At 38.3% G+C, this 27228-nt stretch overlaps 2 protein-coding genes across 14 annotated transcripts in view; both read right to left on the bottom strand.

Annotated features, from left to right (window-relative positions):
• nrcama (neuronal cell adhesion molecule a) overlaps nucleotides 1-17991 on the bottom strand; it is a 48512-nt gene extending 30521 nt beyond the window's left edge. For 6 of the 13 annotated variants that reach the window (XM_057323604.1, XM_057323610.1, XM_057323611.1 and 3 more), the window contains exons 1-2: nucleotides 17858-17990; nucleotides 813-884 (exon numbers count right to left, since the gene is read on the bottom strand). The gene's annotated coding sequence lies outside the window, so the exon portion shown is untranslated. Of the gene's footprint in view, nucleotides 1-812; nucleotides 885-1233; nucleotides 1265-3027; nucleotides 3178-17857 lie in introns of those variants that run through there. The other 7 variants (XM_057323608.1, XM_057323614.1, XM_057323607.1 and 4 more) reach the window with 3 other exon arrangements.
• Nucleotides 17992-20866: 2875 nt separating this feature from the next.
• On the bottom strand, nucleotides 20867-26265 carry pnpla8 (patatin-like phospholipase domain containing 8). The gene is made up of 5 exons (XM_057324547.1): nucleotides 26007-26265; nucleotides 25689-25746; nucleotides 25408-25602; nucleotides 22396-22594; nucleotides 20867-22178 (listed from the first exon to the last, which is right to left on the bottom strand). Exons 1-5 carry the CDS (start codon nucleotides 26159-26161, stop codon nucleotides 21904-21906), a joined length of 882 nt encoding a protein of 293 aa, XP_057180530.1. The 5' UTR covers nucleotides 26162-26265; the 3' UTR covers nucleotides 20867-21903.
• Between the last annotated feature and the right edge of the window lie 963 nt (nucleotides 26266-27228).

Genomic DNA, 27228 nt, shown 5'->3' with positions numbered 1-27228 from the left:
TCACATTTAAGTCCATTTAACTAAAGTTAAGCCTTTTAAACTTGCACAGTAGTATTGCAAGCTTTTAACACAAGACAAATAGTCTACATTTTTTACATTTTAATACAAGTCAAACTGTATTATTAAGACTTGTTAATAATTGTTAAGACTTGTAATTTTGATCCACCGAAAAACAATGGAAGTAAACCATCATTTCATAAAGACTTTGCTAATGGCCGATCATGAGTCATGCTGGGTAATATCTTTAATTTATTTGTGCCCGATGCGGATTTCTTCCTCTGTATCTCTTCTAGAGACATTTTCCTTATGTTAAATCAGATACGATGATATACGCCATTATTGATCAAACTGGATTTCTGTAGGAGGTGGCTCGCTTGTTAGCTAACATAGCTGACAGCCCGTTTTTGGCCTCAGAGGCAGAATCGAACACTTCAGATGACAGAACAGCATATTCTAGTTTTGGCCATGCATTCTGCATGTTTCAGCGGTTTTAATGTTATGACTGTATTTGATTGTATTATGGATTTTGAAAGGAATACTGAATGAATTATTCAATTTCCAGAAAATGCACGTTTAGTCATCACTTTTAATAAATGCATCTATTAATTTGCATAATGCAGATGTTTCTCTTGCTGAAATGAGGGATATAAGATTTATAATACGGTTTCACTATATTAAAGAACATCATACATTATTTTACATCAAAACATTGTTAAGCTCTTTTTATAGCTCTGAATCACAAATTCTACATTAAAAACAGTCGAATGTACCAATGTGCAACATAAAGTAGCAAAAAATGAGGCACACTTTACCTGCTCGGACTGTATCAGAGAGCGGATCCTCCCGTTCCAACCAGACGTCCACAGCACAGGTGTGTAGGGAAGCTGTAAAAACAAAATCGAACAATTAAAAGGGGAATTTTGAAGTCCTCTTCAAAGAAGACATTTTGAAGCCTTTCTTTTCTGCGCAATTACAGATGAATGGGGACTGAAGCTTTGAAGAGAGCTCAATCAGATATCAAAACCCATACAACTCATGAGCTATAAGTCCTCTAAAGAGCTTTGTGTGAGTAACAGATGGAAACATCATTGTCGTTATTCACTAAAAGCAAGTCATACGGACTTGAAACCACATGAATGTGAGCAAATGATGACAAAAAGTTATATTTAGGTGAACTGTTGCATTAAATCTGCAGAATACGACCACAAAGAGGAAACAAGTGCTGACAACAACCTTTCCGCAACATCCAATAAAAACACACAAAATGAGTTATTCTTCACCCCGATGGGATTTCCAAAAATTACTGCCTCTGTGTAAACCCAACGCCATGCCTTAAATCAGCCGAGAGTGTGACGGGGGGCCCGCTTTCAACGACAGCCCCCTTGGCACCTCTATATCACACGTGCTGCTTCATGGTAGCGCATATATTAGTGCCTTCCCTCGAGACATACGCATTCATTTCACATTAACAGAAACACGGCGACCGACGCTAACCCCCCCACCCGGAGCACAGAGCTTTTAATGGTAGACGACCACAAAGGCGCAGCGAGGGAGAGCCGTGCTGCTTTGCTGTATTGTTTTCTGATTTTAGAGCAAACTACTGTGGAAATCTCCAGGCCCTCGTGAAGCTGTCGCAAGCAGCTGCTGTCTCACAGAGGGACAGAAAGCGAAAGAAACAAGCAATGAAAAAGAGAAAAAATGACACTGACTGCCTCCCACCTCTCGGAGCTGACCTGAGGTGTTGTCATGGAGACGGGCCGCATGCCGGCATGGTGGGTCGAGAGATGGAGAGGGTTTTGAAAACACTGAAACAAATGTAGAGAGACAGATCTAAAAAATATTTCATCTATCTATCTGCCTGCCTGTCTGTCTGTCTGTCTGTCTCTGTCTGTCTGTCTGTCTGTCTGTCTGTCTGTCTCTCTCTCTCTCTCTCTCTCGCTCTCTCTCTCTCTCTGTCTCTCTCTGTCTCTGTCTGTCTCTGTCTGTCTGTCTGTCTGTCTCTCTCTCTCTCTCTCTCTCTCTGTCTTTCTGTCTGTCTGTCTGTCTCTCTCTGTCTCTCTCTCTCTCTCTCTCTCTCTGTCTCTCGCTGTCTCTGTCTGTCTCTGTCTGTCTCTGTCTGTCTGTCTATCTCTCTGTCTATCTCTCTGTCTGTCTATCTATCTGTCTATCTATCTCTCTAGTCTGTCTGTCTGTCTATCTATCTATCTATTTGTCTATCTAGTCTGTCTGTCTGTCTGTCTATCTATCTATCTATTTGTCTATCTAGTCTGTCTGTCTGTCTGTCTATCTATCGATCTATTTGTCTGTCTGTCTGTCTGTCTGTCTATCTATCGATCTATTTGTCTGTCTGTCTGTCTGTCTGTCTGTCTGTCTGTCTGTCTGTCTGTCTGTCTATCTATCTATCTATCTATCTATCTATCTATTTGTCTATCTATCTCTGTAGTCTATCTAGTCTCTCTATCTAGTCTCTCTATCTAGTCTCTCTCTCTACCTACCTACCTACCTACCTACCTACCTACCTACCTACCTACCTACCTACCTACCTACCTACCTGTCTGTCTGTCTGTCTGTCTGTCTGTCTGTCTGTCTGTCTGTCTGTCTGTCTGTCTGTCTGTCTGTCTGTCTCTCTGTCTCTCTGTCTCTCTGTCTCTCTGTCTCTCTGTCTCTCTGTCTCCCTCCATCAACCCATCCATCTACATACAGTAGACAGCTCATCAGACATTATGAGTCGCAAAGAAACAACACACACACAAAGACAAATCGGTCTGCTTCTCACAGGAAAGGTGATAGCAGGTGTGTACATACAAAATGCTATTTGTTCTTGTTTTCACATTAGAAGTGCAGTTACACCACCTGTGAAGTGAAAGGAATAGTTTAACCTGAGGGCGTAACTTTGGCCCACAGGGTGTGAGAAACATTCAGAGAAAAAATCTCCAAAATACCCCAGAAAAAAATAACAGATACCGTTCTCATGTCACATACAGCAAACAAAAGATGTTTTATTTTAAGCAGTCGGAACAGAATTACCTTGATGCAGTGGTCAGTCAAAATCAGTCCTTTTCTGATGACGGTAGGTATCAAAAAAGTGTGTCGCAAAACAATCCCTGTGGCTCCTGAAGCATGTGTATGGCCGGTGAAAGCTCTGACAGCCGGCAGCCTCACGCGCGCGCTCTCACACAGATATGTTCACAGACACTCGCTCGCTCGTCTCTCCGGAGCCCACCCCCATGTCCCTGCCTACTAACTCGATGAGATTAACACACCCCTTTGTCACAGTACAAAGGGGGTTAATGCATTTCCTGAAAAACCGAAAGCATCCATCGGGATCGAGAGATGGAGAGGAGGACAAAGAACAAGAGAGAGGACGAGTGAGGCAATGAGATCTCTTTAATACTTCAATTGTTTCTCCTTGAGACCTACTGTAAGTCTAATGTTTCTCAGATATTTCTCCTGAGATGACATCGATAATGTCACACACCAAAAACTCGGCGACTGTGCTTATATTTGACAAGAGGACCAAAGATCAAAAGCAATTTATATAAATTCTATACATTTTTAATCTGACTTATACTACTGTATAGATGGTAACAGAAATAAAGATGGTATTTTAATAAAATTTCCAAACTCACATAGTCTCTGGAGGTTGAATTAAAAACTGTCCTTTGAGACAATTTCATTCACACTCAGTCCATGTTTGCGTCAACAGAAGAGAGACACAGATGTGCCGAGGATCTCAATTAACCTCAGATTGCATGTGAAATAATTGTCAAATACACAATCTGTGAGGAGCTTCAGCACTTAACTGATAAAAGCGACAATCAAACAAAAAGAAAAAAAGAGCCTGTGGGGAAAGATTTAGCTCATTTCTGCTGATCTGAGATCAGATTTTCCAAACCAAAACCATTTGAACCAAAAGCATTTAGATGAAGGCATCTATCTCAATAGTGTGTGAGACAAACAGATTTATACTTCATTAGTCTGTGTGCTGTCTCCAATAAAAGTGATGATACAAGCGAAGCACTATGGCATCCAGATGTTTCAATCAAATGACTTTAATTGAGTATCTAGGCATGATTTTACATCCCTCTGTGCATATGAGACCATTTTAATGATGATCTAATGAGTCATTTCAACATGGAACATTAATGCTCATTTAAAATGTTCAGAGCATATGTTCACTCAAATAAAATGATATTAGCAGTTGTAAAATTGGTGCAATGGTCAAGGTTCATTTTGGCACCATGCTTTGGATAAACATTTACATTTATGCATTCGGCAGATGCTTACAATTCATCTATCAATTTAATTTTTATCAGTATTACACCATACAGTATACTTTCATGTTTTCTAGCGGTTTCAGAACAGTATCCTTTAAGCAGACATCAGATTATGGGGTTTGCGAATAAATACTTTAGTCTAAAAATACAAGAATTCAATTTTTATAGCAAATAACGGTTAGCCTAATGCTGTCACTGGAAACAGCAATATCATAAAATACACAATAAAAACAATAACTCAATAAGTTCAAAAACTTAAAAGTAAACTAAATTAAATGAATTACTAAAGGGAAATTAATGAATTAATATTTATAACAATAAAATCCAAAATTGACATTGCAGCCTGGAGCATTAAACTGGTGTATGGTCACAGATGAGAGTATATTGGGTATTTTTAATGGCGCTTTTTACGAAGCTCTTTTAAGAGTTAAAACAGTCCATTTTCTAAACCTGCACTAATTAAAATCTCTATGAAAGAAGACAAAACAGATACCAATCCTGTGATAAAAGCTATCCGATGCCCATATCCGATGCCCCCATTTCAACATACTGCGGCTTTTAGAATAACTATTGAGAAAGCCTCTCGCATGTAGATACAGTCAAGAGTGTATATGAACAGAGAGAAAGGCACTGATTACTTTTCCCCAGCTCTCTCAGCTTCAATTTACCCTGTCTGAGTGTTAACATCCGTCACACACAAATGTCCAAACGCTGGAGAGTTGCACAAAAGGACATGGAGAGGCCTTTTCACGTAGTAGATTTAGCACACACCAGCTGGGCTTTCAGCATGGAGACCCGTTGCCACTGAACTCTGTCATTTTCACTTCAGCGTTTAGGACACAGTTATTCAGACCAGCAGACGATGCGGACACGATTCCCGCCAGACTTCAAACAGGATTAGAAAACAAAAGATCTGCTTTTTCTTTTTTTTTACTTATAGTTCATTTGAGCTTGTGTATAGAATAACGTTTGATAAAATGTATATTAAAAGGTTTTATGAACAATTAATTCTACAATATAATGTTAATATATATGTACAAAGACATAACCTGTATATTTGAAAGGAAGTCTCTGAATCATATTTGGTCTCTTAAAGGGATAGTTCACCCAAAAAATGGAAGTTCTTTCATTTACTTTCTGAACCTGTGTGCAGAGGCGGATTAACCATATGGGCAATTGGGCGAGTGCCCAGGGGCACCAAGACTTTAGGGGCACCAAATAAACCCGCAATACAATTTTTTTTAAATAAATGTACATAAGCACTTGATTTTTAAGACTTAAGTCACGCACCTGCGCTAAATAGGCGTGGCACCATGTGCGGGAATACCCCCACTTTCAGATAAAAATGGTTCTGTCCTCCGCACTTTTTCGACACACCTCCGCCAACATTCCCGCCAATGTTATCTGGTTAGTTACATAGATTTGAGTGAATTAACATTCAGCCAATCACAAGTGACTGTTATGAGGCGAGTTGTCTTTCGTGTACACTTTAATCTTCAAACAGATGGAAGCGGGAACGGTGCAGAGCGCATGTTGTAGCGGCGACTAAAAATGCAGGGATTAGCACTGATTAATAAAGGTATATATACATGGCATGCATCAGAAATAAGATGTTATAGTGCCGATAATGTATGCTAATAGTACGTGGAGGTAAGGCCACTATTTAAGGTCCAAACCTGTGTTTTAAAGTGAAAGTGAAGAACGGTGTCATCACTATAGCGATCAATTCATATGTGTCCTTTTTAGTGGAGTACACTTTTATCTTAGTACTTATGTGATCGTTTAGTAAGAAGAATACACACATACTATGCTTAAATAGAGCGTTTGAATAGCTGTATAGCAGTTAAAATAGTAACAATAACGTTTCATGTTATTTTTATGAATAACCTATACATTGTAATCTGGTGAATGCCACTTTGGTGAACACTTTTACATTGTCCCATTGTCCCCCTAATGTGAATACATACATGCAAACTATACTGTGTGTGTCCCTGTACCCCCACTTTGTGGCATGCACAACATTTACACCTGTTAAAAAAATGTTAGTGATTTTTTTCACTACATCAAAACCTGAAATGTAACATTACAACAGAAAGCAGGTGCCCCTTAACTACAATAGGCCTAACTGTTAAAAATACTTAATGGAAAAGTGTTGTTTTTTGTGTTCTATTCTACAAAAGTGTCATGTTAATGTGTAATTCTTGTAAAATAGTATATTGTAAATTGCTGAGTTTTATTCTTATAAAATCTTTTAATAAATCTTTTAATGAGTGGATTCTTGCGTGTGGGTAGGTGGGTTGATGGGGGGAACTTCTGGGGCTGTTGCCCAGGGGCACCATGAGGTCTTAATACGCCTCTGCCTGTGTGACTTACTTTTGAAAAACATTAAAAAGGTCTTTGAAGGGTAAACGTTGATGACCAAACAACACTGATCGTTATTGACTTCTATTGTATGGACATGATTCATTGAATAGAGATATTTATCAAATATCTTCTTTTGTGATCCACAGAAGAAATACAGGTCAAAAACAGATCAAACTAAATTACAGTTTTTCTTATTTTTGGGTGATTTATAAATAAATCCATAAAAGGTTATGGTTGAAAATAAATGATGAAGTATTCTCTCACATCTACATGTATTGATATTGGGACACTAACACCAAAAACAGAGGTGCCTACAAGATTCCCTAAAAATCATATATCCTTTGTCAGAAAAAACAAAGACTTTACAGATATAGAGACTTTATGAAGGGTGACTGTTGGTATGATGCTCCCTATAGAGGCCACACGGCACAATGAGAGAATCATTCGATTTTTATGATAATGATGTGGTTTGAGCAAAGGCCACATGCCAAGAGAGATATGGAATATCTGGAGGGTTCCGCACATGTCCGTCTGGGTAATAATTGATCTGTAACTCCATAGACATCCTTTTTTAATGGACAAAAGTCTTGATGGTCGACTAGTCATTCTATCTGTACTTTTAATATATTTGATTTGTTATCAATTTTGAAAATAAAAAGTTTTGCACTAGTTCCCGTTACTAGTTTCTTAAGCACACATACAATTCTTTTATCCATCACTTATTAACCACTTGTTGACCAATTCATTACTTAACCAGCTGATCTGTGTGCCTTCCATATTATTGATCAGCCTGTTTATATAAATGCCACGGTTCTCAATGAAAGAGTCAATAAAGCCGTATTCATCCGTCTCTGATAAGGTCAGTATGCGTTCAGGATATTTTCTCGGCCTACGCTGTTGGACGCGAGCGCTTATTAACACACTGATCTGCAGACATTATGTAATCCAGATAACTCTTGGGTTTAAAAAACAATGACAGCGGAACTCAGAGTCTTATCTCGACGCGGCCGCATGCCGGCAGCTCTCTTTTTTCAGACCCCCTCACCAGCCACGCCGTTTGCACAACATCATCACCATGGAGACCCGCCACGGCAACGGGGCCTATCAAAGACAGGGCCGCCCGGTGACCCCGAGCCTCCAGACATAAAGCCCGCACTCCAGAGAGAAAATAATCTTGTGTAAGGCACAATGAGCGAGCAGGGAAAGAACAAACTAAGGCGATGAAAATCGGACGAAAAGAGAAAGCTAATGAGAAACAAATTCTTCAAACAAGCTGGTGGTAATAAAACTAAGAGTGGGTGAGCGATGGCTAGACTACGGGCTGAAGTGGAGCTATACATCTGATGGATGAGAAAGGAAAGCTCAGGAAAGACTCGTGTGATGCTATTATTAGACCCACCAGCGGGAAGAGATTTCTTCTTGAGCCAGTAACTCAGCTGATTGCGAAATCTACCCAGAGCGGCTCCCGTGAATCACACCGGATCCCTTACATTCTCATGTGACCGGTGAGCAAAATTCTGTGCCAAACCGTTCCACACTTTCTATTAAAAAAGACATTTTTAAAGTCAATAGTAAATTTTATTAGGGTATTTGTTACTGTTTAGTAGTCAAGGGCTGCATATTTTCACACAAGACATCTCACAGCTTTGCTTCCACACAAAAATCTGTAGACATTTGGCTAGACTCCAGCTGAAAGTCTGCCCATTCATTAAGCTCTAATTCAAGAAATCGCCTGCTTTTCTTCCACATATTTTGTTCTGCGTGGGTGCAACAAAGATAGCGAACAGTAGCAAAGTCTAGAAAAGATCTCAGAGACGAATATGAACACGAAGAGTTCATTCACAGGGCATCCAATCTGTCAATCTTGATTTAAATTCCTTGTTTTTTCTTTTGGTTGGGAAACCCATCATTTACAACTAAGCAAATATAATATAACACACGCTGTAAATTAGAGCTTGGTTCAGGTACTACAATGCCACTACGTAAGCCAACGGAAACTTGATAACTGTTTAAAACTGAACCCAGTAAGAAAAAGACCATCGCAAGTCATTCATTGTTTTTCAAATGGTAAAATGATAAACAACACAAAAAGGGTAGATTCACATGTCGTCGCTGTCCTTCCAAAACCTCAGATGTCCACAATTATGAAGAAAACACTGTACTTTTTAAACGATTAAATACTGTGTTGTCCAAGCTGACAAGCACTTTTTATTACTTTTTATTGGTTATATATTTTGCGAAACCCAGTCACAAACATAAAGGGTGACTAATAATAATGATTTATGGAAAAACATTAAAATCACGACATATGGAGATACAAAGTTTGTCTGATGGGAAAACACAGACTCCGTGTTGTGACTTTGAGAGAGTAGAGATTCTCAATAACTGTTTTACCAAAGAAGCAGAACACCATTATTGCAGGACCCCACTGCTCCCCACCAAGATAATGTAATACAATTACAATGCTTCAGAAAAAATGCATTAATCGTAGTGTGAGCAGACAAATACAGTTTATCATCATAAAAAAGTCACTAGACAGATACTGTTCAAATAAACACCTTCATATCTAGGTTTGCATACAAATTACCCAAAGAGAGCAATCTTGGATGGTCATATCGGTGACAGCAAAAAGAAACATGAATTATGCAAAGCAGAACTACTACAAGAAGTGCACAGGGATAAAAAAGGAAAGAAATATCATAATGATTTGCTTAGACACCCTCATCTGCATTTAAAACTTAATTGTAATATTTATTCATCAATACTTAAATTATGATTATCCAGAACACAGCAGTACATTAGGGACCCATTTGGCCTTATTTGTCTCCAGTCAGGCTTGGGCAGGCAGCATTGTCATTTCTCTGCCATGTGGCCGTCCAGCGAGCGCTCGACTGTGAATCGGACGCCTCTAGCAGTGCACATGCACATGCAAAATGAATGTCCTGTCTTGATTTCCATTAAACAAAGTGGTGTTACTACACCATCAGTGACCTGCATTCAAATTCACATTTGTCATGTGGATAGGATCGGATGTCATAAATCAAGCTGGTCAGACAGCCAGTGTGAGAAAAGGTTTCACGGATTTGGGAGCTACGATCCTAAAAATAAGATCAATAGTTGTATCATTTTAAACTTGCATGACTTTCTTCATGCAGAACACAAAAGAAGGTTTTTTTGGTAACCAAACTTCACAGGAGCCCATTGACTTTCCTCAAAATATCTTCTTTTGTGTTTCTTTTGTGTGAATCATATACAGGTTTTAAATATGAAATAAATATTCAAATGACTATTGAATAAGAATGATATACATCATTAAATTCTGACTCATTTTACAATGTGATTTTACTTGCAAAAACAGATAAGTAGTCTTACACCACCTAAGTAAAGCAACTTCTTCCCCACCCACACGATGACATCACACAAAAGGTAAGCTTTTCAAAGGCGGAGCAAGTAATTACTTCCCAATGAAGGATTACAGACCCCATTTCGTTGGAATAATGTGACAATGCACATGAGTCTGAATTGGAGACGGGAATAAGATATTCATGGAAGCTCACGAACTTCTTGTGTGTGACCAGGAATTGAAATGTATTAAACCTACTAAAAGCAAAAGTCATTAATGCATCCATTTTGTCTTGTTTGGACTACAGTAATGTTCTTTATGTGGGGTCCATAAAATGAAATTACAGCAGTTAATGCATTTAAAGCTTGTGTAAAATATTATCTTTTGTTGTTTTATTGTATTTTATGTGTTTGTGTGGCGATTGTACAGTATTTTGGTCTGCATGTGCAGCTGTAAAGTGCTTTATGAATAAATGAAATGAATTAACGTAATTACTACAGCTACTTTCCATTAAAGTTTAAGCAGCTGAAGATTTCTACAGAATAGAAATCACTCATTACATAATATATTGTGACTTCGTGTTTTTTATTGATTATTCTGTGATCACGCCCCAGAAAAGAGTAAAATTCTCTTGCATTGAACACATTTTACATATTCAAATCATAATTTCTCTGTCCATACAATAACCTTCTGCACAAACAGAAACTACTGCTGTATTCCAGTGAACGACATGGATGGCTTGTCTTTTTTGTTTAAAAAAAGAAAAGCCGAATAAACAAACAGCGTTTGTTGACTTCTGCTCTGAGCCCTTGAAGACAGAATGCATAACAGATTACAGGCTTGGCATGTGGAGTAGTGCTGAAGTGCTATTCAAAGTCAATGGAACACAGTCAAGGACTCAATGCGCTATTATCCAGAGCCTCAGGAACATGTAGCACATACCTGACTAATGAATTAAAAAGAGTATGTTTAAATTAAAGCTGGCAGACTACATTAGTGCCGTCTAAACTGTGATAAATTACTCTGTGTTTATGCCATTGGCATCAAACTGCACTGTTACCAATGAGAGTCACCAAATGGCCAAAGGTCTCAACCTGTTGTTATCACCATCTCTCTCTTAACTGTGGTGGTACAATTCCAGCAAATTCATGGATGAAACAGCTCTATAAAGTTCATAAAGTAAACTTTCCCGAAATTTCCCTTAAAAGCCAACACTTCAGTACCATCAGCTGTCCATAAAAATGGGCTCTTACTCTTTGAATAGATTTACAACAGTGAACTGCTTTGAAGTTAACATGAAACAGCATTCACAATCCTGTTTCGTATTTAGACCTTTTTAGAATAAAAGAGAATATACAAGAAAAAACTGATCGTCAGTGACGACAACCGAGAGAACGTCAACATATCAGAATGATAAAATTATTCCTCAAATTCCTCAATTCTTGCCATTACTACATTGAAAAGTGCATTGGCCAGCATTAAATGACTGATTTTTGATAAGATGGGTTACCTAAACAAACTGTAGTAGTGAATGTTTGTGCATGTCCACATGGCCTAGATGACATCTTCAAAACCGTAAAGCTGTTTCAAGGATGAAGCAGGATATTGTATTAATAGGAAGGATTACTATTTCTTTCTCTGTGCACTGAACCACAGAGACTTTGACCAGTATGTGTACGGAGAAAATAAATACGACCCGTTTTGATTTCAAATTAACTTAAAAAGTAAGCACATGCATTGTTATCTCGGCAAAACTATGTTGGTAAGGACATTAGGTAAGTACCAGAAGCCTTTGCTGTTGGAGCATTAGAAAGTCCTGACACATCGATCTGTCATGTTATATAACCACACTGAGGTCAGATATAATTGTGAGGTCAATGATCTGTCAATACTGCCAATCCACTGGCTATGATCCATTCACTGACTGTTATGTGCAATAAATCAATTCCTAACCCTAAACATGACATGTATAAAAGATATTGGAAATAAGTGCAATTCATCAAACTAATAGGAAAAACAATAGGGTTTGTGTTTAGAAAGAATATAAAATAACACAGGAAAATAAATGCCACATAATGGGCAAAAATGTTTTAGGTTTGCATAAAAATGTGCAAATCCATTGTCTATATTTTTGTTTTGTTATGCAGTTAAGTCATACTGTATGTAGAGCCCACATGCCTGAGTGTTTTTGATATTTATATCTCATAAATCATATGTCTAGAGTGACATTGTTTTCGAGACTGTACGGCATTGATCGACCGCACAGCAGTGAGCTCGGTCAATTCTCTTTCTCTCTCTTTGCAGTCTCCACTCTTTCTCTTTTCTATTCAAAGGATCATTCTGTTCATTCTGTGTATCACAGTAAGTCTGGACACCCGCCAGACGCTGTCAATCTGGATTCGCCAGCAATAATAGGCAGCCCGTAAAACACAATGTACTCCACGAACTGCTGTTATTTAATGACTATAAATTGAAATTAATTGGGGGTTTAAAATTAAAAGCATGTTTTGTTGCTTAAGCTTTCGCTAACGAGAAACACAAACAGTTGTAAAAATACAAACAGCATTATCAATGTTACATTATCGTTAAATGCTTAGATTGTAAAATAAAAAGAAATTATGACAGAAACGTTTTGCTTATTTGTAAACGAATAAATACAAATAATTCAATACGTGCAATTATAATCTGAAATCTAACCATATTACAACATTTTCTAAAAACGTTATATATCCTATACAAATGGCTTTTCAGAGTCAACAAGAGACTTTAATCTGAAGCTAAACACATCATTAAAGTCAACAAAACAGGACTCCAAACCTTTAGTTTAAGGTCCTTTTTTAAACAGGAAGTTAGTTTATTTTCAGCCTACATTGTGATTCACAGGCATGGCACAGACAATAAACGGCTGCTAAGCTTTTTTAAGACAGGAGTGTTAGGAGTGTGTTTTGGAACAAAGGAGGACACAGGGTTCAGAGAGGAGTCCAGGAGGAGAAGACCAGAAACCTGTCCCCTAGGAGCCAAATTTCACAGGGCTTGTGGGCGCCATGACCTCTCAGTTATTTACACCCAGTCATAAAGTCAACACGCATCGCTCCAAAGCAGCGAGCAGGCCACAGACCACAGCTCTCAAATAGCCATAAATCAGCAGGGTAAAAAGACAATGATACCAGGCCAATTTAAATATTTCACATTTCTTGGTGGTTAGGTTGGTCGGACGTTAGACTTTTGGCAAATAAATGCTTACGTTCTTCAGATGACGTGTTCTGTTGACACAAAAACAAAAAGAACCAGTGTCTGAAAATGTAAAATATCAGTGTGAGGAATAAAAAAAAAATTCTACATTTTTCTAAATACTGCAATTATTTTACCTCACAATACTGTATTGACAATCTCATGCATCATTTATACTAATAAATAAATTGATTTATTACTGTAAATTTTTGACAAAACTATTTTAAGGGAGAAAGATCCAACAAATGGGGAAGTCCGAGAAGGTGAAACATACTTTAGCAGAAGAACGAAAAATAAGTTCAATATCAAGCTACTTTTATTTTTAAAGGTCCAGTGTATGAAATTTAGAGGCATCTAGCGGTGAGGTTTGGAATGGCAACCAATGGCTCACTCCACCTCTCCCCCTCACTACGGAGGCTGACACAGGACTAAGATGTCATCTCGTTTTCACTTATTTTCCGAAGGAGATAGCATATTTACGAAACGCGCTCTGTAGAGCAGTTTGTCCGTTTTGGGCTACTGTAGAAACAACATTTAATGCATATAATAAATAAATAAAACATTAAATGACTGCGAAAACCATCATTGGGGTCAAATTACCCATAATTCAATATGCACCCATGTTACATAAGGAGAGACTCTCCCTTAGTAAAGAATAGAGCAGAGTTGATGGTGCATTAACCTCCTGAAAGATCTGTAAAATTACCAGTTTTTGCTTTCAATCAATGCATTAGGAGATGACAGTATCAGGGCTTCGGCCCATACCCAGAAAGAAAGAGAAAAGCCATAATAGTGCACCTCATAAACCATCCAATCACTGGCCTGAGAGAGCAGTGAATTGTGGGAATGAGAGCACATCAGTCCTAATGACACAAGTGGGGCAATTGTTTCTTAAAGTCTGTGCGGACACTGTCGAATCCAATTTATCTGCTCCTTTTTTTTAGTCATTCATATATTTACATCACAATTTGTAAGCAGATATGCCATTGCTACTTCAGCTGAACTTGAGCTGTCCTCCATAATGGTTTCCATAACGGTAAACACAAAAGTTCGCATTTTTTCCCATAAACAGTCAAAGATTTGAACTCAAAATGAGTGCTTTTCTATCTCTGAAAGGGCTTTTAATGTGGTCACTGTTGAAGACAGCGGGATGAAAGACCACGGCACAGAAGGCAAATAAACTGCTCTTGTGATGAAATTACAGTCAAAACTGAATAAGCGAAGATTTGTTCGCATCATCTAATGAAGAAAAATGTTAAATCTTAATCTCTAAATAAATTATAGCTCACAGAAATAAGATGCCTGATGTCAACATTCATCAAACACATTTTCCCAGTTCTGCACTTCTGAGTTTGGTCTCCAAGCATGTATTTCGTACGTCAAGCTTTCAAGGAAGACAGATGGGGTTGAAATCAGCTCACACGACAAATAATGCCCCATACAGGCGACAACCGCACTAAACATATTTCTGGACTTTTCATCACTCAAATGGCTAACGCAATTCAATTAAAAGCAAGCAGCTTCTACTTTGACTAAAATGATATGCATATATCACAGAGCGTGTGAAAAACAGTACGGCACTTTAACTTAAATAAAGTGGTCACCATAAGCTCTCATTGCAATAGTGCTGATCACTGCTTTTTTTAGCCATGGATCTTCAGTATATTTAATAATTATTATGTATGTAACTGGTTCCATCAGTACTTCTGTGTAACAACACAATCCAAAAGCCTCTGATTGGACGAGAGACAGTCACATGACACATGCTTGACCTTAATCTCCACTAATCGTTTATCAACCACGAGGAAGCAAAACAGTTTTAAATCAGCATTATTTATCGTTAGGAATGAATGTATAATTGTGTAGATAACTGGACTGTCTTTTGTCTCGGTAAACATAAACTAATAAATCAAATCAAAACTGTCCAGAGAAGACAGATGGGGAGATGTTCTGTTTCATCAGGAATAATAAATCATGCCGGATTTCTCTAAAAGGTAAGGGAGATCAAACAATGACACTAAAACACCTGTTACACAGGTGCTACAGGCATACTGTACATGTGTCCCTGGCAACCACCGTCACAAAAACAATTGTTCACTATCTGTGTATTGACCACACCCGCTTTGAGAAGGGGTGAGATAGGGTTACGGTGAATTCATGCCACTTAAATCAGACTCTAAATCTATGATGCATTGAAATCAGGGCATGTGCCATATTTGCAGAGCAATTACGAGCATGCAAATGTCTAGATCGCCATGCCAATGGCAGCTGGTGCCATGTGTCTATGTAAATATCCAGCATTTTCGCTCAGTGAGTCACAACCAAACACTCCAGAGCTACAGCAGAAACATTATTATATAAGAATTTTCACCTTAGTGAATGTCATCTGCATATAATTGTTTTCTATGTGTCCTATAGAGATAAAATATTATATATGGTCATAAACTATATAATATGATACATGTGACATGATGTGTTTATTTCTAGTTTTATGCATTAATGAAACACTAATAAATGTCAAATATTCAATATAAATATAAAACATTTTGGACATTTTATATATATATGCTGCAAAGCTATTCATTTAAATAAACTCCAATTGTATCTTACATGTGTATGCAACCTTTTGTATGCCATAATCAACTAATGGCCTTTTATTTGAAGATACGAATAACTCAATGTCTACCTGGTACACCTCAAAGCTAAATGTGTCTCTTTTTTAGAATTGTGCGAATTGTCCTTTCATAGAGTTATGGCCATTGCACCTCCTTGTAGCTGCTGCCAGATGCTAAAGAAGCGCATGACTTGAAGGCAAACTTCAGTGATGAAGCACAGCTGGCAGTGCTTGGCGACAGGTACCTGGTGTCTGTTGGGCCTCATCACCAGACACAGCGCAGCCATAAATTCTCATTTAAGTGCCCCAGAAGGACCTTTGAACTGATTTCACTCGGGCCCAGTTCCATTATAGGTCAAGTTCAATTTGCGCAGACTTACACAATTTCTGTTGGGGTGTAAAATGCAGTGATGCATTGATCTGACATATTGCGTGCATTTTAAGCATTTTTTTAAATGCCAATACTTCACTATTATTATACAAATGCTAATGAAATATCACTGGGAAAAGACTCAGGGGATTTCGACGCAAGGCAACAGCTGTTATTCACACGTGCATCCTAATGTCCCATTCCCAAAACATGCAAGCAAATGTTGCATTTTCTCATTCATTAATCATCATTTAGTCACGTCAACGTTAGACTGGATGCAGGTCACATTTGAAGCAATGAGAGTGTTAAAATGTATGAAACAATACCTTGCAAAGCTCTTAATATCAATAGGGTCTCCTGCCAAAATGCAGTGTGTGTATGTGAGTGTCCATTTACAATAAACTGTGGGATGCAGTGTGTGGGATGAGGTTGTAAATGCACTGACCTGCAGTAACAGACCATAATGAATATTTAAATTAAATGGCGATTAAACAATGTCCTGCAGAGTTATTTCAAAATAGCTCTGTATAATAACGATCCCAATATCGATCCCAGGTTTAAAACCAATCACATCTCATGTTCAACATATGACAGTATGTGTACTGTAACCAAAAACAGACCACATCCTGCTATCTTTGGCATAAGACCATAAGTATTAAATTACAACTGAATCGCACATGATATGCACAAAATAAAAAAACTGTTATGGTCTAATTCATTATAAAATTACTTGGTGTATTCAACAAATCTTAACGAGTTATTTATGCACACGTTTCACATTGTAGGTGATTATACAGTCCCAGTCATATTAAGAGTAGCCTATTGTGATATAGGCACATTTAAAAATGATATTACACTATCCAAAATGCACTAGAGCATGTAGCATTTCTCATGAGAATTGTGAGAAATTCCGAGCAAAGGGAAGAAAAGCACTGGGCAAATCTGCTGTTTTATCTTCATACAGATGTAGTATGTGTTAAGATGGTTGCAAAGCCTGATATAAATATCACACATTAAAATATTAAGTAACATAGTAAATTATAAAACCAATACTACCCTGTTACAAGACACAAAACATGCCAGTCTTCTTAATGGCAATACACAAAGGCTGTTACGTTTCAGAGACCTAATCTTTAACAAGAGAAGAAGATGCAGTGCTAAAACCATTGCTGCTTTCATCTTTTGCAATATAAACTATGTTTTTTACTCCTGTTTCGTGTTATTTCCCTCTGACAGTATGTCTATTCCTAAATAGCGCTTTGTATTTTAGAAATGCGCAATAATAAACAAATATTGAGGATGAATGCCAAGGATGGCGGAACACCTGCTGTCGAGCAGCATTTCTATCAAATATCACGACGGGCCGTTAATATATTGTCAGTATGACAGGACAAAAAATAAAATGTAGGCTATATGAAATGGACCATTAGCCTACGCGTAATAGGCTACTCCTGATTCAAAGCAACGCATCCTTTGTGATGCCACATCTCGGCGAAAATCCGCATCATCATCGGTTGCCATGGGAGAAGCACGACTGGATGCCCCTCATCCTTATCGATACAAATACTGCACCGAATGCGCATTTGACCTCGCGAAAGGCGTCTCGCCGTAAACCAGAGTGAACAAGGACATTTTGTATAATGCAACGCAAAGCTTACCGATTCCAGTGATGAATCCTCGACCGGTCCGGTGGCACGGGACTGAAGCGTCTATGCTCTGCTGTGCTGTCCGCGCGTACCGCAGCCTGTGGTTGCGCGCTTGTCTTTCTCCTCGAGCGCGCTGCTGCTGTCAAACGCGCAGCGCCGTCCCGCGCAAGAGCCGTGCAGGCGCAGCTGCAGCGACGCAACGCCGCTTCTGGCATAAAGGATGAAGGCACAAACTCACACACAGAACAGTCATTTAAAGCTTTGTTAATGACGCAATAGATTGTATACCATACTATAGGCCTATACCATACATAGCATTATTAATAAAAACTAAAATAACTAAACAATGAAACAGACAAGTAAAAGACAAGTTAAAGTAATTTTTAGAGGGTGGCTTTAGATGTTTTACGCACAAAAAATATTTTTGCATTATATGCTTACTCTCATGTTTCTTCCAAACGGAAGAACCTACTATTTAAGAGCCTAGGTTCTGTACTCTCAATGTAAGTGTAAGTCTCTTTGAGCTAATGCAGACAGGCTTTGCCTGAACATCCTACTTCCTAAATTGGCTTTGGAAAAGGTCTTCATACATAAATCATTGTCACATGGTGTCCTTTGGTGTCTTCTTTCTTCAATGGGATCTCCAAGAAAAAAAATCTGGAGCCTCTTTTAAATGATATTTCACAATTTGTTAATATTGTATACTCTGCCAATTTTATCCCTTTTGAAGTTCAGCAGAAGGGTAGCTAAGGCTCTCTAAAGCCTCGGTTACAGACATAGACATGGCATTATGCATTGAAAAGAATACTGATATTTCAGTGTGTCTAGCACATCACTGCACAGATTTAAGAAAATAATATCAGTTCTCATTCATCTTTCTGACATTTAGATAAACTTAAATTCAAACATATAACCCATTAATTCCCACAAAACCATATGATAAATCTCATACACCCAATAAAAAGATTTGCTCAGATCATTAATCTCTTTGGTTGCATATCTATATAAACCGTGTCACTTGGCACAAACGTAATGAAATAATTCATCTGCCAGCTAGACTCCATGATTCAAAAATGTAGTTATGCAATAATTTTGTCACCAATGTAAATAATATCCACTAACACAGGTGTGAAAGTGCTAAAATGCAATTCTTTGTGTGGATACAGTACTATGCCATGCCTTATTTTTTCCACGAAAAAATCCTTTAACCGCAAGTAAACTTGCAAAGATGGACAATGTGGCAACACTTAGATATACAAAAAAATAGTGAATTCAAATAAACATACCTCACGCACTATATGTAAAGGTCATTCTAGAGTACAATAATAATGTGTGCTACCTATTGTATAAGATTTAAAATGAAATGGTTCTTGTTACCTACTATACACAGTACAGTTACAAAATTGCACTTAATCCTTTCACGGTGTTAACAAGTTCTTGTTTAACTTGCCTGAGAGGAGTCTGGGAAAAAATTATGCAAGGACTGAGTCAGGGATGGTCCTATAAACTCTGTTTACATCTGGAATGCACAGCTTCCTGATCGATGGCAGCTAACAGCCAGTGACCTTCAAAGCATGCACACACGCACACATTCCTTACCATCTGACTGCCTATAGATAATAACAAACCCTGCAGTGACTTCACTTTGGTTGTCTCTGTGGATAAGGCACAATATTTGATTCAATCCAGATTAGATAGTGCTGAATAAAACAGAATCAAGAGAAAGTGAAGACAAGAGAAACATCTACTCATGGCTCTGTCCTTCTTTAGTTTGGTTTGAGAAACTGTCTTCTGACTGTACGTATGTACTGTAGTCCAAACAGCAGCAACATCTGAGTACATATTTCTAGACTCCTCTCGCACTCACCTGTGGGATTTGACACATCATTGAACATTTCCATGGATAAGATGCGACATACCGGAGGTTTTGACCAGGAAAAGAACTGACTAGGAATCTGAAATTCAAAGGGCCTACGAATGTTTCAAGCCTACCTCAACCCCTTATGTCACATTTTCCACTGGGACAGAGTCTTGATGTAAAAAGTATACGTCACGCTAAACGTAGTCGTTAGGTGTAAACAGGCTGCTAAAAATGCAGAGCTGGTTCATCTTCCAGCCAACATGAACTAACATCTAAATTTGGATTCTAAATAAATCCAAATTTAGATTTTTCTGTTCCATTTAATTTAGTCATATGAAATGGAACAGAAAAGAAATTAATGTTGGAGAAATGTTTTACTTATGTTTAAAGCGCAAGTAATTGAACAGAAAACGTTTACGAAAAACTATGAAAAAAATCTTTCTAATGAACTACACATGGACAGACACACAGAACAGTCATTTAAAGCTTTGTTAATGACGCAATAGATTGTATACCATACTATAGGCCTATACCATACATAGCATTATTAATAAAAACTAAAATAACTAAACAATGAAACAGACAAGTAAAAGACAAGTTAAAGTAATTTTTAGAGGGTGGCTTTAGATGTTTTACGCACAAAAAATATTTTTGCATTATATGCTTACTCTCATGTTTCTTCCAAACGGAAGAACCTACTATTTAAGAGCCTAGGTTCTGTACTCTCAATGTAAGTGTAAGTCTCTTTGAGCTAATGCAGACAGGCTTTGCCTGAACATCCTACTTCCTAAATTGGCTTTGGAAAAGGTCTTCATACATAAATCATTGTCACATGGTGTCCTTTGGTGTCTTCTTTCTTCAATGGGATCTCCAAGAAAAAAAATCTGGAGCCTCTTTTAAATGATATTTCACAATTTGTTAATATTGTATACTCTGCCAATTTTATCCCTTTTGAAGTTCAGCAGAAGGGTAGCTAAGGCTCTCTAAAGCCTCGGTTACAGACATAGACATGGCATTATGCATTGAAAAGAATACTGATATTTCAGTGTGTCTAGCACATGTTTTACTTATGTTTAAAGCGCAAGTAATTGAACAGAAAACGTTTACGAAAAACTATGAAAAAAATCTTTCTAATGAACTACACATGGACAGACTGAGGATTTAAAATCTTTTATTTCTCTCAGAGAATTTGATGGAAATGTTATTTAAAGACATTATTAGGGAAATGACAATACTTTTATATTGAGACCTATTAAAATTTCATACAACACTGTCAGAGTTTTACGCATTCAAGGATTAGGATATTTTACTTTATACTTGAATTGAACAAAATCAATAAATTATGTAACAGGTATTTTTTTCCCAAGTGCACAGTGAAGAAATTAAAGCTGAAATGCAAACGTACAACTGAAGCATTTAAACATAATAAGATATTTGCATGATAATAACTTCAATATTATTTTCCCAACCGATGCAATAATCAATGCAAGTGCAACAGTTTTTGAATCCACCAATAATACAACTTCATTTAATGTGTGGTTTTGTGTTTAAAACATTATAGTGTTGTTGGTTCGCAGTCTAACAAAAATTAAAGGTTCATAATTACGTCCCGTTTAAAATTAAAAACGTACGTTCGTTGAAAAGTTTAACATCTTATTTACATGAGCATTCACTTGTGCACATGGCAGCTTGTCTCATGCTAATGAAGCTCAGTCTACACTACCTGTACCATTGTGCTGAAACAAACAACTAAAGGTTTGTCAAGGAGAGACATGACACAAACAGGAGCACTATTGCAACTGAATTTGTCACAACAGTAATACTACATACAAACTAACATCGGCAAATACAAGTGGTGGCTAGTTTCAGTGTGTTGTCGATTTCATGCTCGTGCGCAGTACTCTTCTTTTCAGACAAGACAGTGATACGATGATGGACGGGGTTGTCAAGAGCCGAGACATTGTGAACAATCGCTGTCCTTACATTAACACCAAAGCCCTAAAAATCATACCTGATGAACCTTTTTAATCCAAGATGCTCTTCAATATGAGGCAGTAGACTTCTTTCACTAGATTAAATTGTCATTACGGCACCATAACACTTAATCCGCAGTGGCTTCCACCGTTTTCCTTGTTAAAGGTGGGACAGAATAAGGAAAAGGTTGTTAGTTGTGCTAGTTTCACGGCTTTAACGTGTTTTAGAGTTTGGAGCGGAAGGGAAGGCCGTCGTACAAGTCGGCTTTAAGTTGCGCCCATTCGGCCAGTTTCTGTACCACACTCTTTTCTTGAGCGAGCACGCTGGCCGCTTTCTTCAGCTTGTTCTCGTTGCGTTCCAGGTAGCGACGGCTCTCGGTCTGCAGGAAGTCAAGCCTTTCTTGACGGTTCTCGTCCAATGGGACGTCTTCGCTCATGTAAGGGTTGAAGCGAAAGTAGGTGTTGGGGGGAAGAAGGGCGTCTAACATTGTGTGGACCTCTGCGGTGAAGGAGAGAGACCATTAGCCAATAAAAGTTATACTTTAGTCTTTCATTACCACTTCGCCTATTCTTTGGTTGTCTATCACTGTGCACATCTTTTCCAACTCAACATCATCCTCTAAAACCTTTTTTCATAGTGCCACAATCTACCATTTAAAAGAGCTGCTGGAGACCATGTGACTTGACGACACGTGATCATGTGACTCCGCTCTCACCTTCAGTGTCTGTAGCGCTGCTGATGACGTTGGTAAGTTTGGTCTTCAGGCTGGTGTAAGTGCTGGAGCCGCTCTTGGCGACTGTCTCGTACCGGCCTGTGCCCAGAGACACCACACACTGCACCGGCGTGTTGGGCCATAGACACTTACTCTCGTGGATAGCCAGAGCCGTGGGGTTGTTGATCAGGAGTCCACCATCCTACCGAAAAAGAATGCCAATTTTAACAATCCAATTAATAATTAACTATCCATTTTTTATGCACAAAATTTGGGGTATACAGGACTTTAATGCATGATATAATACAAAATTATTTCACTAAAACTTTAGCCAGGAATTTTTTTTACGTAGGGTAGCATAAATTATTCATGTAGTTAAAAATGATATGTAGTAGCTAAAAATATTTTTGGGTTTCCACCATTATAATGGCATTTATTTGTGTCCAAATTAAAGCTTCTTTTGGAATCTGGGTTACTCTTTGAAATACCAGAATTAAGGAATAAAAGACATGCATTTGCATTTCCAGTTGACATGATTACGGGAATCATCCTGGTACAGTATAATGGACACAAGATCTCTCGTATGTATGTGAGTAGATGTGTTCATTTCACTTGAGGCATGTAAAATTAATTTAACCGGCATCATCTTTCTTGGCTTCCAGTAAGAAGCACATCAGAGAAATAAAATGATGAAATCATGTTCACTAGACATCTTCCCTTTTTCTCTCAAGTGCCCTAGATTTTAGTGACATGGATAGTGAAACGTGCATCAGTGCACTATGACAAGACAACAAAGCTTATGTGAACCTAACCAAGACAAGATGATGAAACAATTGTATGATAATTTGTCTTTTGCATACAATGAAAGTAAATGGTGACCACAGATTTAGTAGTTCACCTTCAAAATGAAAATGCTGTCATTATTTACACTCCCTAGTCATTTCAGACCTGTATGACTTTCTTTCTTCTGCAGAACACAAAAGAAGATATTTTAAAAAATGTTGATAACAGAAAACCGTTGGTCCCCATTGGCTTGCATTGGTTTTGTGTCCATACAATGGAAGTCAATGGGGACCAATGATTTTTGGTTACCAACATTTTTCAAAATATCTTCTTTTGTGTTTTGCAGAAAAATGAAAATCACACAGGTTTAAAATGACAACATGGTGAGTAAATGATGACAGAATTTTCATTTTGAAGGTGAACTATTCCTTTAAAGCAAGATTTTAAAGGAATAATGACATTAATTTTAATCTGTTCCTCATACAGATCATATCATATGACTTCGGAAGACTATCAATATTGCACACAAGTGATACAGACAACATTTATCCTGCTTTCATCACTTTTGGAGTTTAACAATCCTAGTCCCCATCCACTTTAATTGTGACAAAACGTTGACAGAATTTTCGGGTGTACTGTCGCTTTAAAGAATCAGGGATTCAATCAAATGAAGCAAAACAAACAAACATTAGAGAACAAACTGCTTGTGTGATGGTCTATAGTAGGCACTCGAGAGTCGTATTTATATCAGCTTACACAGGCTTGGCATGTGAAGAAGGAACTGAAGTGCCATTCAAAGCGAGTATTCGTGAAAACAGAGAGAGTCTCTGCCACTGGTAGCATTAGGAGGCTGGGCACTGAGTGCTCTGTTGGCAACAGGTTTTAGAGCCGAGAGCTTCTACCACATTTGCATTTTAATGAGGAGCATTCATCCCACACTGCAAAAACACATCAAACCATAGTGCAGCTTTAAACGAGGCATCATGGGAAGATTAGCCAATTGAATGTCAATTAAGTGGGTTTGGATTTAAACCAGCTATAGGATTAAGAATGGAAGACAGCTAAAAATAGCTAATGCACATCTGAATCTCTAATAAATTCCCTGAGGACAACGTCACAATTTCTCATCTACTGATCTCAAAGAACTGACCACAAAACAAGGAAAATTCCAGATGATTTTCCGTTCCCAGAAACACTATCTCACACTGCCCATCCCAGAACGCAGAATATGAATTGCTTGCACACAGTTCTTCGCACCAACATTTCTATATAATAACCATTTTCCTATTGACCATAGATGTCATTGGACTCTATGGACTTTCGATGAATCCGTGCATTCATTTAGCTCAGTGGCTGATGGCTTTATTGGCCTTTTAGGACAACAGAGACATTGTGAAAAGCTTGATGTGAACCCGGTGGGTGTCGATAGACAGACGGACAGAATGACGCCTCCCCGATGGTTCATCAGACACTGCTGAAGGCTACGTATCAACATGAGTGTCTGCCGTCCTGGCCGGCTGATGAAATCTCAGGCTGTGAGGGTGCGCTGAGTGTGTCAGCGTTAGGATTGTGCCAGTTCGAGCCGGCTGAAGACCTCACAGCTACGCTTGGCCAGTGCAGACACATGTTCATATCCACCGAGCAGTCAAAAAAATACATTTGAGCTATACTACATTTTAACACAATACGTTGTTGTTTATGAGATGGCAAGCAACACTATTATCATTGTTTATAATGCACTTTAATTGAATCTAATCATAAAAAGAGTGTGTAAGGTGTGCTATTAATTTTCTTTTTCTGACAGAGCAATAAAAAAGTGAATCCCATAGATTTACACTGATGTGTATTTAATTGGTTTAGAGAAGTGGGAGGAGTCTAAAGGATCCCTCTCCCCTCGAATCTTTCCAAACAACAATCTAAGAGCTCATTTAAGGCAGCCACGCCGAGCCTGAGCGACGGCACTCAAAAGCAACACTAATGAGTCTGAACATGCAGTCCTGATGGGACATCACAGGATGTAGTTTGAGTGCATGCATGTGCAGAGTTTGCTTTTCTTTCACCTCCTAAGAGAAATCCTAATGATTTTCAATGCAGCAAGATTTTTGCTTTTAAAACAGCCATAGCACTTAAGACTTTAGCCTTAACATGATGCATATTTTAAGAGAGTTTTAGATATCATGATGCTTGGATTACACAGTTCCTTTAAAATGCATACTGGACTGTGTAAATTACCTGATGGAGGTCGTTTCCTAGAACAAATTCCTGGAAGTAGCCCGGAGCAGCGGATGAGGCCCGGATGGCCTGCCACATCTTGTGATGGCAGCCGCCCAGGTAGTGTGAGCGAACGCCAGGCAAGAAGTTATAATTCCTGAAGACATATGCCTTCAATGGTAGGCCTCTGTTCACCAAGGTGCTCACTGCTGACACCTAGAGGAATGCCAGAGAAGTGAGCGACCATACAATCCCAGAGAAAAGACGAGAGTTGCCATTTGTACAGATATGTGGACACACACCTTGGGGCAGTTAGGGTTTTTGGCTGTCTCAATCATCAGACCGGGACCCATTCTTTCTCTGTTGAGAATGAGCAAAAGAATTGGCAAAAATAACAATGGCAAGTAAACACATTATCCTGCGATCACTTTCTCTAATCACGTCTCTGTTTATTTCACTGTGCTCAGTGTCTTTTTTGCCCCAACTTATTTTCTTCATTTTATTTAAGTTGCCTTGGAGTCAAGCAACAATAAAATAAATTTGTTGTTTGCCTTATATCGGTTGACCAAAAACTCATGAATCCACATTATAAGATGACAGAAAATGATTCCATGTCGTACTTGAGGATCTCCTCCCAGGTCTGGCTGTCGTAGTATGCGTGACTCCATCCCATCTTCACTGTGCCCACTATCAAATTCTGTTTAAAGACATCAGATCCCAACTTCCGATACAGTTCCTCACACTCATTCAGAGGGATCTGGAATGCTCCCAGCATGAAGGCCAGGATAGCACCTTTGAACAGAAAACAATTCTTATAATCAGCATAAATGAAGGTTATAAACACTGTTTGTGGCTAGATATACCTGTACTAACTCCACATATGTAGTCAAACAGCTGGTAGATGGGCTTCCCAGTTAAATTCTCCAGTCTGTGCAAAGCCTGCAATGCAACTAATCCCCTACAAAACAACATCAATATATTATTATATTGTTTTACACATTATTACTCATTATTATTATATTATATATATTATTTCATATTTATAAAGTTTTTAATAGATGTCTTATGTATGGCATGACAGGCTGCAGGACAATGCTGTCCCCAACTACCCTTAATTTATTTGCGGAATCAATTCAAAAACTAACAATTTTATATGGATTTTCAGCCCTAAAACTGAGACAGTGCACAATCATTTAAAAAATACAGAGATGATGGACAACCTATAAAGGAAATGTCAATTTGTGTCCGATCTATTTCTGGCTGACCTACTTTTTAGAACATTTTTGGGCTGACCTACTTTTAACTTATAAGTACTTTCAGAATTTGTTAACTTGAAATTAATCTGTCATCTGTCTGTCAGAAGCACCTGGTTCCACCTCCGTCAATAGAGAGGACACGTATCCCCCTGCCTTTGACCGGGTCATTGTAGCCCACCAGGGCCAGAGCCTGTCTCACAGCCGCCTGCAGATTAGAGTCTCGAGCTTGCCTCAAACGCAGAAGACACGGGATAACCTTCTCCTAAAAGTAGCATGAAAAAGGAAGCGTTAAAGCACCTTCACTGTAGAGAAATAGCAGATGGTATGACACACGCTTACAGTGACCGCCACTCCTCTGGTCTCAGGAAACTCCAGCAGGTGGAAGCTGAGTTCCTCCACCCTAGTGATGGTGATCTTCACATCAGTGACTCTTTGAAGACTCTTGACCAACGCCCTGGTTCTGTTATCTATGCTCACACGTGCTATAATCTACAACAAGGAGAGAAATGTACAGTAATTATTAGAAAACGTACAACTTATAAGAGATGAATCGCATGTCCTAGTTATATTTCCATCCCAAAATTGA

Source organism: Triplophysa rosa, linkage group LG24 (genome assembly GCF_024868665.1).
Source record: "Triplophysa rosa linkage group LG24, Trosa_1v2, whole genome shotgun sequence".
NCBI lineage: Eukaryota > Metazoa > Chordata > Actinopteri > Cypriniformes > Nemacheilidae > Triplophysa > Triplophysa rosa.
The sequence above is the reverse complement of the archived record's forward strand: the minus strand, read 5'-3'. Positions and strand labels throughout refer to the sequence as shown.